This window comes from Monodelphis domestica, chromosome 4, assembly GCF_027887165.1.
Source record: "Monodelphis domestica isolate mMonDom1 chromosome 4, mMonDom1.pri, whole genome shotgun sequence".
NCBI lineage: Eukaryota > Metazoa > Chordata > Mammalia > Didelphimorphia > Didelphidae > Monodelphis > Monodelphis domestica.
The window spans coordinates 172,458,844-172,471,680 of NC_077230.1; the positions used below are offsets into that span (position 1 = coordinate 172,458,844).

Below are 12,837 nucleotides of genomic sequence, written 5' to 3' on the forward strand. Positions count from 1 at the left end.
AAGGTGGCAGTCAAAAGAGAAAAGTGCAAACTTTCAAAAGGTGGGGCTACAGGTTTCCTTGGAGCCACACCTGGGGAAGCTAGCCTCAAATATGCTCCTCCATTCCCTGAGCTTACAAACCTATTAAGAACCAACTTGCTTTTCAAATCGAGATTATTCTTTCCCTGGTCTACCTGATATCTCACTTTGCATCTAGTTAATTCATTAATAACTGCATTTGTTTTCACTTCATCTTTATAATTTCCCTAATTTCAGTTTATTGTTTACTTTGATAAAGAGATGGTATAGTAGCTATTGGTAACTGTTATTTGCATAATCAGTATTTAGTGTGAGGGAAGGAACATTTTTTAACCCCTTATCATGCCAAATATCACATAGATATTTGATATGTGTGACAAACAATTATTATTATTATTTTTAATCCTTACTTTCCACTTTAGAATACCTACTGTGTATTGGTTCCAAGGTAGAAGAGATTTATGGGCTAAGCAATGGGGGTTAAGGGACTTACCCAGGGTCACACAGCTAGGAAGTGTCTGAGGCCAGATTTAAACTGAGCACCTCCTGTCTCTAGGCCTGGCCCTTAATTTACTGAGCCACCTAGCTGCCCTTGACACATTTAATTCTAGCTCAATACCCCTCTTAGAGATAGAAGAATGAAGAAGGGATTGCCCAGACACAAACAATACAGGATTCTTCCTGCTCCATCCCCAATAGGCTACTGACCTTCTCCTCTCTTGAAAAGGAGGAAACAGTAGTCTGATCCTTGATCAGAGATTATCTATGCATTTCTCTATGTGGTCCACCCATATTTATATTTGCTATATTAAATATAATAAATTAAATGGTATATTAAATTTTAATTTATATAGAATAAATGTATTAGAAATATAATTTATGAATAATAGATATAGTAGATATATTAAATATATAAAATAGAAATATTAAACATATTAAATATTTAAACATACATTAAGTGCAAATGGAGGTTTTGAAAGCAACTGCACCTTTTAAGTGGGATAAGTCACACTCGCCCTTCCCTCTGTATATCTTAATTAAGTGATATCCATAAAATAATTAAGTAAACAATTACCTATTAAACAACCATATATATAACGCTGTGGCTGATGTCCTGGGAGATTTTTTAAAAATACAATATGATGAAAGATTCTTCCTTATCCTCTTTTAGAGAAGATGAGACATATACATTTATTCAACAAACATTTACTAGGCAACTACTTTGTGCAAAATAGCATGCTATAGGATGAGAATGATACAAAGTTACCCCGCTCCCTTTGGATGAATAGATAGGGGAGAAATGTCATGTGTTTAGTGGTAGGAGTGATAAGCATATCATAAGAAAGAGAACAGATACAAAAGGCAACAGTATCAAAGCCAGTTAGAATGCCAGGGTTGGAGTCAAGAAGAACTGAGTTCAAATTCAGCATTAGATACTTTCTACCTATGAGATCCTGGGAAAATCACTTAACTCTGTTTGCCTCAGTTTCCTCATCTGTAAAATAAACTGGAGAAGGAAATGACAAATCAATATCATATGGAGTCACAAAGAATAGGGCATGAGTGAAATGAGTAAACAACAAAAAAAATTGATTTGAAGGAGTTAGAGGAAGAAGACATAAAAGGAAAGAGAAGAATCAGAAACTATGGTGTGTATTTGGAAGAGCTAAACAGTGATTGTGAGGTAATGGCTGAGAGGAAGCTAAAAAGTTAAAATTTAGGAGAATGATTTTCATTTAGCTGAATTTTAAAAAAGTGATCATACTTTCATGAAAATAATATCCCCTATTACCAACAATCAATTATGGTACTGACAGAAATTAATAACTTCAGAAGCAAAGACTATTTGGTTTCATTTACTTTTCCTCATTATTTATAAATCCAAAGATTTATTTTCCTTGGCTATAAATTTGTTTTAGTGCCATTTCTGCATGACACCTAGGATGCTATTGTGAACTAATAGATAGTTAATGAAGTCATTCAGGAAAACTGTTTATTTGATGAAGAATATATTAAAATTTGTATTCATTTTATTTAACAAGAGTAAAGGACTTCCCAACATAAAAGCCTCACAGGTACCACAAATACATTCGCTTCTAAGCAAGCTGTTATGACAAAGCCATTACCTAGACCTAAGTACTTTATCAATATCCTCTGGCAACTTAAATTAATGATTTTTCAAAGTGGAAATTTCTGAACCATCAATCATATATTTATGCTCTTGGTATATCTCAGAACTTTATATAGACTGAATTCCTACCAACATTACTTGATGACTATAGCAAAATTTTCCCTTCTCAGGTCTACTAGAAACTAAAGAAAGAATAGTTTAAAAACACCATGGATAACTCACCTTATTTGTTTCATCCACACTGATGGATTTCACCATACAGGAAGTTGGTCTTTTCTGAGTATGGCCAAGATCCTGTGGGGAACTCTGAGAGGTTGGCATTGGAGGCAAGGGAGCTCTCCTCTTTTTTGGCACATCAGATGGCAGTGTATTTGAGATATATGGTTTAGAAATGGTATTTGATCTTGTAAAAGTTGGCCTAGGTTTACTCATCAAAGGAGTTGCAGGAGCACTTGAAGTCTAAAGAAGGGGTAAGGGAGGGAGAGGAGGAAAAACATTAAGTATTAGTTAAGGTTAAGAAAATAAAATACTGGGAGGCAGCTAGGTGGCTCAGTGGATTGATGGAAGGTAAAAGTTTAGAAAAGAAAAGAAAATACTTATAAAGTTTATAAGAAATGTTACAAATCACATTTCAATATTAAAAAGCTTACTTGTTCTCTTCTTTTCTTGCTGCGTTGAAAAAAGCTGAAAAACTTCTTATTTTCTCTTTCATTCATAATATCTACGTTTGGAGATACTTGGCAGGAATCTAAAATAAAAGATGTGTTACTTTTTCCTCCCTATTATCTGAGACCTCCATTTCCTTAGTTTTCTATCACCAAGCCTTTTAAAATGTGTGTATTCAATAATAACTACAGATCTTTGGAAAGAAAATGCCAAAATATTATGTTAACCAGGTCATACAAAGTATCTATTATGTTACTTTTTTCTCTCTTTCATTTGTGCTTTTTGACTAATTGCTAAACAACCATAAATAATATTTTACTTTAAAAAACACAAGAATCTAAATTACCACTAAACACTGTCAAAGATTTCACGATTATTAATATTTGCTTCAAGCAGAGGCTTAAATTGGAAAAGTCTTTAATTACATAATAATAAAATTTCTCCAGGTCTATATACTGACATATTTAAATATTGACTCATATGTCTCATATGTCAATATTGACCCATATGTCTGGTAGTATTTCCAAAAGATTTTTAAAATCTTTAATGCTAACAATTTCATTTAGTAGAATATGATGTATGAATAAGTAGTAAAAATGTAATTTCACACCTTAAAAATATAACCACGTCAAAATGTATGTTTTCTTTGGTCTTTTAATATTCTCCAAAATCCCCACTGCAAGATATTTATAAACATCACATAGGATGTTTTTTCTTTGGGAAATCCATAACTACTTCCATTAGCCCATAACAATCACAGCCAAATGATTTTAAGTGTTTAAGCATTTAAAAAAGAACCATGAATGAAATATGGCCTTAAAACTATTAAAATGTTTATTTTCTAATTTAGGATGTCACAATAATTAACCTCAGGTACAAAATTCAAGAAAAAGATTTATAACGAAAGATGAGAGGGATTCATCATTGGATTTTCTTATGGTATTTTACTATTGATGTCAAACATTTTGGATGCCATCAATATTAAAGAATTTAAAAAACTTAACACTGGTTTACATACTTTTCCTGCTCAACATGATACCTTTCCCTGTGAATTATTTTTATCTGAAGACATATATCTTCTCTATTTTCAGTTTAATAATTAATTTAATATTGATAAAATCACAGCACCTTACCTCCTAATTATGAAACACTAACCACAGTGTTTCTCAATTATTGGAAAGTAACAATTTGTTAGTTGAGAGGGCTTCCCAAAAAAACTATTATAAGCGGAAACTTAGGGCATGTATACATTTGCCAAAATTTTTTTTACAATCCTTATTGAAACAGTGATAGCAACTTCAAACTATTTAAAGATACTCTATCCTAAAATATTGCAAAATAGCCTGTCCCTTCCCTTGTATGGGTAACTTTTCTACTGAGAAAATCCTGACCAATGACACAAGGACTATACTAAATGTAAACATCTTAATGGAGAATTGGGGTTTGGAGGTTTTCTGTTTGTTTTTGTTTTTCTTGAAAGGGAGATATTTTTTAAAATCTAAGACATCAATTATCTTATTTCAAAATTAAAGGCATAAAATGAAAGTTTATTTACTATGTACAACAAATAATAAAAATATACTTTAAATAAATATTATGGCCAATTAGAAAACAGGCATAGAAATGTGGGAGATTTGAGACAGGGGAAAAAAGGGAAATATAAATAGAAGGAAAAGAAAGACACAAGAAGGAAAAGGGCAGTAAGAGAGAAAAGCATGAGAGACAAAAAGGGAGAAAAGTGAGAGAGGAGATAAAACTAAGTGGGATGATGGTAGTTTCCTTAGCTTCAATTAGCACACATGAATTTCACCATTTATTCTCTCAGCTTGTAGAATATCACGATCCTTTTCTGGCTCCATATTTCCAAGGTAAGTTGTCAATAATATTAAGACTTTGGTAGTGGATGCTACTGGTTAATAAAGTATTCTAAAATCTGCGATTGATTTCAAGAGATGCAAAAGGAATTTGTTCCCTACCTTCCACTGCAATTAATTGTTCTTTATATCAAATTTATTGACAATGAATAATAGCTAAGCTACATTTTATACACTACCTCTGAGAAAATTAAAAAAAAAATTAAACCAACATGGGATATTAAATTCAATAAAGAAAGCAAAGAATGAGTGCTGAATAATTAATTTAGGTATAAAATACAATTTGTTTAGACCATAAGGACTAAAATTCTCATTTTGGTATTAAAGTGAGAATCCTGTAATAAAAATTATGAAATAGTTTATAGGTACTTATGGATAGAATGATTATGGTCAGTAGTATTTAACCTTTAGCAACACAAACTTTGATGTGAAAGTATAAAAGAAGTAACTATAACATACTTAAAAGGTAAATGGAGGAGCAGTTAGGTGGCTTAGTGACTTGAGAGACAGGTGGTCCTAGGTTCAAATCTGGTCTCAAGATACTTCCTAACTATGATGCCCTGGACAAATTGCTTAATCCCTGTTGCCTAACCCTTACCACTCTTCTGCCTTGGAACTGAGAGTTAATATCTATATTCTATATTCTAAAACAGAAGGTAAGGGTTTTAATTTTTTTTAAAAAAGGAGATAAATGGAGGCTAGAGTTGACTCAGAACTGGAGACTCAAGTTTCTAAGATTTTCTTTTTTTTCCCCTAAAGTGAAGTTCTAGGCAATATTTGTAGGGATTTTTCCTAGAGCCATGATAATAAGAAAAAACAAAAGTAAAGGGAGAAGAATTGAATGGTATTTGGAATTCTAAATTCAATTCTCTTTTCAACCAACAAATTCATCTACACTGGATATGGGCTAAACTACCAACTATTTGAAAAGGGTAGTTGTCACTCTGCCCTTTAGTTTCCAAAGGATTATCTATCTATCTATCTATCTATCTATCTATCTATCTATCTATCTATCTATCTATCTATCTATCTATCTATCCATGAGTATCTATATTAGCTGTGTTTCTCACAATTACAAGAGGTTCATCAGATCATGGCCCCCAGTTTTGTAGATGAAGAAGCTGGGGCTTATAGTGTCATAATTTCCAACAACAACAACAACAACAACAACAAAGCATTCTTTCTATTGTTATAAAATATTTTTGAAGAGAAAAAGCAAAAGGGATTTCTCCCCAAAGTGTTAATATAGGCCAGTAATGTGTACAGGCTTTATGTCTTCATGAGGTCAAAGAAGCTGGCTCTCTCACCACTAACTAAACCACATGAGTTAAAAATATTTACACTAAAATTATTTTGTTTAATCTTCCTACAAGAGAAAAATAGCATTTACTTTTCATTTTAGAATAATTTTCCTTAAATATACTAATACATGGGGAGATTTCAGGTAAATTACACAGGTACCCATTAGCCTAAGGAAGGATGAGTATAGAAAGCATTTGAGAAAAGATAAAGGATTAGAAGCAGTAACAAAAAGGCAATTTTTCCAACAATTAAAGTTAATCCTAAAATGGAATGGAATGCTTTGTAAGGTAGTGAGCTTCCTACCAATTGAGGAAAAAAAAACTGTCAAGCATATTGTCAGCAGGGTTCTGGAACTGCATGGGAGTCTGGACTGGAAAATCTTAAAGGTGGCTTCTAGCTCTGAGATTCTGATACAATGAGTTCAGAAAGTGAGAAGAATGTATGTAACAATTTTCAGAATCTGAGTAATAACTTTTGAAAGCAGTTTTGAGCAAATAAAATCAATGCTATTATAAATTAAAATGCTTAAGATGCCAGAACATTTATTCTGGTTGTAGCCTTGTTTGTAATAATTTGTGAACGCTTAGCAAGTATTCTAGAACTTAGACATACTTTCAATTTACCCAATGATCAATAAGTAGAAATGTTATGACATAACACAGTTCTACTTACTGTGTATAATATTAAAAACCCAAATTCATGACCCTTACCTTGTGAAGATGATAAACCAAAGTCAGTAACAGAAGCAGCTATAGAGGAAGAAGGTAATAAAAGGGTAAGTTGATTATAGTGATGATGCTTATTCAAGTTCAAAATTCCATGTGTCAAAGAAAGGGGTGTAAATTATATCTAAACACTCTCTTTAGGGAAGTGTTAACATTTAATAAAAGACGGAATAATTGTTTTCTTTCTTCAATATATATTTCCTTCAAAAGGCTATAAAAATTATTTTAAAATCCAAACATCAGTATTTGTTAGGAACGCATATGCATACATTTTATACATTAGAAATACATGCCAAACCAAAATGCTTTAAAAATCTTCAAATCTTAGGACATGAAATCTTTTGCCATTTGTCCAAATTGATTGGAATTTTTTTTTACTTCTATATTTTTGAACCAATTTATGTCAGATACTAGATCTAGGACATTTAAAACATGATATTGTAAAAGTTAAATGAATATGGATTCAGATGGGATTTTAGTCAACCAATAGCAGTTCATTCTTTATTAGGAGAACAAGAAATTCACAAGATATTACTCAAGCTGTTTTTTTTTTCTGTTTAAAACTACAAACCTGGTATTAGCCATTCCATTCTTGGTAAAGAACCTTAAACTAATGAGAAATTGTAATTATTAGTTTCATGAGATGAAATCAGTGATGTTTTCATGGTTCAGTTTCCCTTACTTTTTTTGTACCACAGTCCATTTTTATTAATTTGCCAATTAAGAAGTAGAGAAAACACATGACATACATATACACATATACATATATATACATACACACACACACATACTTACTAAATGAAACAAACCAAAGCAATCTTACCTTTGCTGGCATCCATAGCATAGAGTTCTCGTAGTCCAAGATCATTAAAGGACTTAGACAGGTCAAGAGGTTCCTGAGATTGGTAGTCCTTCAGTAATATGGTGTGTGAAGGGTCAAACTCACATTTACTGCAGATAATAGGGATGAGTTCTTGAAGTGGGGCATGTGGACTAACTCTCACAACTGTCTTCTGTGTTCTCTTGTAATTTATCACTACTCGTACAGTTTGCTAAAATAAATTATAAAAAACAATGTCAAAGTAACATTACAAACTGATAAAAAGATTATGGATGAATTTCAATGACCTAGAAACCAAGAAATAATTTTCTTAACTATGTTCACCCAATTGCAACTAATTTTTATGTCTGCATCTAAAAGTTATCTTGATCGGTGTTTTTTCCCAGTTCTACAAGAGAGTCTCTAAGTCAAAAGATATCAATTTTGTATAAAATTTTGTACTTTGGCATCAAACCACAAGATTTAACTCTTCAGCACATTGTGGCCCCTTAATAAATAATTACTGACATCCTACACAGTTTAAGATAAATTAGTTACCTTGCTCATTTTTACAGTATTATTTTAAAATGAGAAAACATAAAAAAGGTAAAGTTCTTTTATATTCTTTATTCAAGAAGTACACATTTTGGTAATGATTTGCTAATTGTCAGCTTTATATGAGGTCTCTGTGCTAATTTACCTGCTTAGTGCTTTATATATTTCTGTATTTGTATTTAGTTGTGAACCATCTTAATTCACTCTGGATGCATCTACCGTACATATACTCCTAGAATACAGATAATCCAATTTCACATCATAGTATAAAGTAAAAAAGGCAGTTTTTAGTTGCTTGGTTTTTTTCCCCATCCTATGTAGAATAAACTGATTTCTATGAGTAGCTATAGATATCTCATTAAAAAGCCTTTGAGTACATTTGGATTCAATGCCAACAACTTATTAATATCTACAAAAGGAGTATGTAACAACTTCATGCTTTTTGATTTGGCTAATATGACCAAGAAGGAAAATGATAAATATTAGAGAGGATGTGGAAAAATTGGAATATTAATATTAATGGAAAAGTTGTGAACTAATATTCTCTCTGGAGAGCAATTTGGAATGATGTCCAAAGGGCCATAAAACTGCACATTTTTTCATCCAGAAGTACCTCTACTAGGCATTTATCCCAAATGGATCAAAGATAAGGGGAAAGGGCACAAATATATTTATAGCAGCTCTTTCAGTGGTGATAAAGAATTAGAAGCTGAAAGGATGTCCATCAAGTGGGGAATGGTTGAATGAGCTGTGGTATATGATTATAGTGCCATAAAAAATGACCAAAAGGACTATCACTAAAAGAAAACAACCCAGTGATGCAAAATGAGTTGAGAAGAAAAAGGAGAACATTATACACAGTAACAGCAAAAATGTTGGATGACCAACTGTGAATAACTCAACAATACAAGGATCTAGGACATCTCCAAAACACTCAAAAGGATAAAAAGCTATCTACTACCAGAGAAAGAACTAGTGAAGTCTAATCATAGATTGAGGCACAGCATTTTTTACTTTATCTCCTTCATTAGTTTTTTTTCCTTGTTTGAATGATATGTGTCTTCTTTTACAAACATGGAAATATGTATTGAATGATAGTATATGTATAATATATATGATATCACCTGCCATCTTGGGGAGGGAGAGGAGAGAAAAGGAGGAAAGAAAATGGGGTAGAGGAGGGAGAGAAAGAGGGATGGGAGGGAGGGAAAAAAGGAGGGAGAGAGAGAGACTGAGACAGAGAAAACATAGATCTCAAAATGTCAGAAAATGATTATTGAAAATTTCATCAACAAGCTAAAATAATAGTTACTTCTCTTATAAAAAAAGCATTTAGTGGAAAATGAGGGGATACCCTTCAATTGGGGAATGGCTGAACAAAATGTGGTATATGTTGGTGATGGAAGTGCTAAAAGGAATAATAAAGTGGAGGAATTCCATGGAGTCTGGAACAACCTCCAGGAAGTGATGCAGAGCGAAAGGAGCAGAACCAGGAAATCATTATACACAGAGACTGATATACTGTGGTACAATCAAAGGTGATGGACTTCTCCATTAGTGTCAATGCAATGTCCCTGAACAATCTGCAGGGATCTAAAAAACACTATCCACAAACAGAGGATAAACTGTGGGAGTAAAAACACCGATGAAAAGTAACTGCTTGACTACAGGGGTTGAGGGGATATGACTGAGGAGAGACTCTAAATGAACACTCCAATGCAAATACCAACAACACGGAAATGGGTTCGAGTCAAGAACACATGTAATACCCAGTGGAATCATGCGTCAGCTATGGGAGAGGTGGGGGGGGGGGGGGGGGAGAAAATTATTTTTGTTTCCAATGAATAATGTTTGAAAATGACCAATTAAAATAATGTTTATTTTTTAAAAAAAGCATTTAGAAAACCAAAATCCAAAGGGATTCTCTCTTTCTCTTAGACTTTATACATGATATTACCTTTATGACTTGCTGAGTGCCTTTGGCAAGCATGTGTATCCATTATATATGAAAGGATTAATTAAATTTCACTCTTGTTGCACCTATAAAGGACTCTCCCATGAGAGATTTTCCCTTGTCCAAAAATATGTAACAAATTCTGCACATTATGTCCAGCATCTCTCTGCCAAGAGACAAGTAACATGCTTCATCCTGTATCCTCTGAAGACATGGTTACACATTGAATTGATTGGAGTTAAGTCTTTCAGAAGTGTCTTTCGATATTAAAAAGAAAAAGGAAAATTCTCTTATATGATTTTAACATGCCCAAGAGGGAACTTCTCATAGGAGAGTCTTTCAAATTTCATTTTCCTCCATGTCAAATACTTGCTCTTCTATATAATTCTTTGATCCCTTCTCTCACCTCAAATTTCTCTGTACTATACTTATTTGTGTATGAGAAAATGTACAGTTTTATTTTTGTCCCAAGCACCCAGAATACAAATAATAGTCACATATTCTACTTGAATTTTTATTTTTTCCCCAAAAACCCTTACCTTCCATCTTAGAATCAATACTGCGTATTGGTTCCAAGGCAGAAGAATAGTAAAGCCTAGGCAATGGGGGGTAAGGTGACTTGTCCAGGGACACACAGGTAGGAAGTACCTAAAGCCAGATTTTAACCCATGACTTCTGGTCTCTAGCCCTGGCTCTCAATCCACTGAGCTACCTAACTGGCCCTAATTGTATTTTTATAAGTGTTTTTGCAACAATTCATAAAGATTTCATAGAAATGAGAAAATAAGCTATATCAGTTATAATTGCTGATATTTGCTCAATGTATTTGCTAATAAAACTTCATGTAATTTTCCTCTTCAAACATTTTTTATATCCTCTTATAAAGAGAGGGATTTATCTTGAAAATTAATTCTTTAATAATGTTGAAATTCTGTTGTCTTCAGAATAGATGATTTCTTCTGTTGGTACTTGGTCTGGTCCAGCTGCTCTTCCCCACTTGATCTACTTCTTTAAGCAGAAGACCAAGGGATTAGATTATCCAAATGTGGAGGTTCCATTGTAACTGATGATGAGAATAGTGTAGAAAAATTGGAATTTTTTTTCCATTATTCAGTATATAACTTACTTCTGCCCTTTCAGTTTTATATTGAAAAAATTTTATATTTTAAAAAGTCAATGGTTGTGAACTTGGAAAACGACATACACGATGACTACACAAAATATAATGGGGACTGGGGTGGGACAATGAAATCAAATGATGTTTAATTTTAATGACCCAGGTTGGTATAGAGAAGAGTTGAGAAAATGAATCTGTTCATCAGAAAATAATGTATATCATGAAATATTCTATATAATATCAGTGTTCAATTTGTTGGTTGGTTTTGCTTAATTGCTTTTAAAATATGAGGAATAGATAAATGTATATTATATTATAACACACATAAAGTATCATATTACCTGCCTTATTGTGGAAGGGAGAGGGTTTGGAGAAAAGAAGGAAGAAAAAAAAATTTAAAAAGTGACAAAGTTTAAAAAATAGCTAGTTATATGTCTTTGTATAAGTAAGAAATGAATTATATGTAAAAGTTCTCTTTGGTATAATATTAATATTCAAATTTGAATGTAAATTATTAAGAACCTAAGATTTTCATTTATTTTGTAAAGACAGAATGCTTGAATTATAATAATGGTTATATATTATTTTTTAAAATTGTTATAGGGAATGGTAGAACAATAAATTGATAAATAAATTTCTTATAGAAAAAATATCAATAAAATATACTTTAAAAATAAACTCATGCTATTAAAAATGAAGGAAATGAGAAAAAATTTAAAGTAGTGATATTAGGTTTATCAAATAGTAAAAACTATACCATAAGTTTTATTTTGTGAATACTTTATTTGTTTAACCTGCAAATTTATATGTTCCCCAAAGTAGCATATATTTACACAGTTAATGATCACTAAAATTTCTTTATTCCATAAGGCCTTATATTTCACTGTATATAGAAATAGATTTAATTTACCTAGAGAAAAAAATACAAAAAACATGCAACAAGTTTAAAAAATATAATAAAATTGTGTAGGCAATATAGTTTACTCTCAAAGTAATTTATGATGTACTACTCTTTTATGGAAAAAGTGTATTCTTTTACCTATTTAGTAAAACATTAAAATGAATATTTCAAGCAGTTTAGAATATTAAATATTTAAGTTGTTCTTAAGAGAAAATGTTTGTAATGTAACTAATCAGAAAAGTTGGCAAAACATGACCTGTTCTGGGCCTGAAGATAACGAACACTTGAAAGGATTCTCCAAAAAATCTCTTATGTATGTGGTTCTCAGTAACCATTTTCCTCCAGTAGTTTCTACACTTAAGACTTAACAGTATCTTTTCGTCACCTCATCATAAAATATGTTTTCAATTAAACCATAATAAAATTCTATTAAGGATTGAAAATCAGCCAGGTACAGTATTGCATTTCTGATACATTGTGACATCAACATTAGAAGGATCATTCTTACCTCTGGTATCACTGGTGTAGGCTTCTTCTTATCCAGATATTTTGGTTTTAGAATTACCTTCTCTACTTCCAGTATGCCAATTGGTGTGTTGGGTTTAAATTTAATTGGTGTTTTTTCAGCTGACAACAGATCAATTGTATAGCTTGATGGGTTCAAATGATATTGTGCACAAAGGTATATTAACAAGTCCATCATGGGTTTACTGTGAAATAAAGACCAATATGATCACCAAAAGCACAGTCAATATTAAGGATAACTGAAAAAAA

The 12,837-nt window shown here is 32.0% G+C and overlaps 1 protein-coding gene across 10 annotated transcripts in view; it reads right to left on the reverse strand.

Annotated features, from left to right (window-relative positions):
• Window positions 1-12,837, reverse strand: part of COBLL1 (cordon-bleu WH2 repeat protein like 1) — a 200,086-nt gene that overhangs the window by 46,999 nt on the left and 140,250 nt on the right. For all 10 annotated transcript variants that reach the window (XM_056793967.1, XM_007494279.3, XM_007494280.3 and 7 more), the window contains exons 4-8: window positions 12,572-12,773; window positions 7,540-7,768; window positions 6,702-6,740; window positions 2,800-2,897; window positions 2,372-2,608 (exon numbers count right to left, since the gene is read on the reverse strand). In XM_056793967.1, the coding sequence (XP_056649945.1) occupies window positions 2,372-2,608; window positions 2,800-2,897; window positions 6,702-6,740; window positions 7,540-7,768; window positions 12,572-12,773 (805 nt within the window). The remainder of the gene's footprint in view (window positions 1-2,371; window positions 2,609-2,799; window positions 2,898-6,701; window positions 6,741-7,539; window positions 7,769-12,571; window positions 12,774-12,837) is intronic.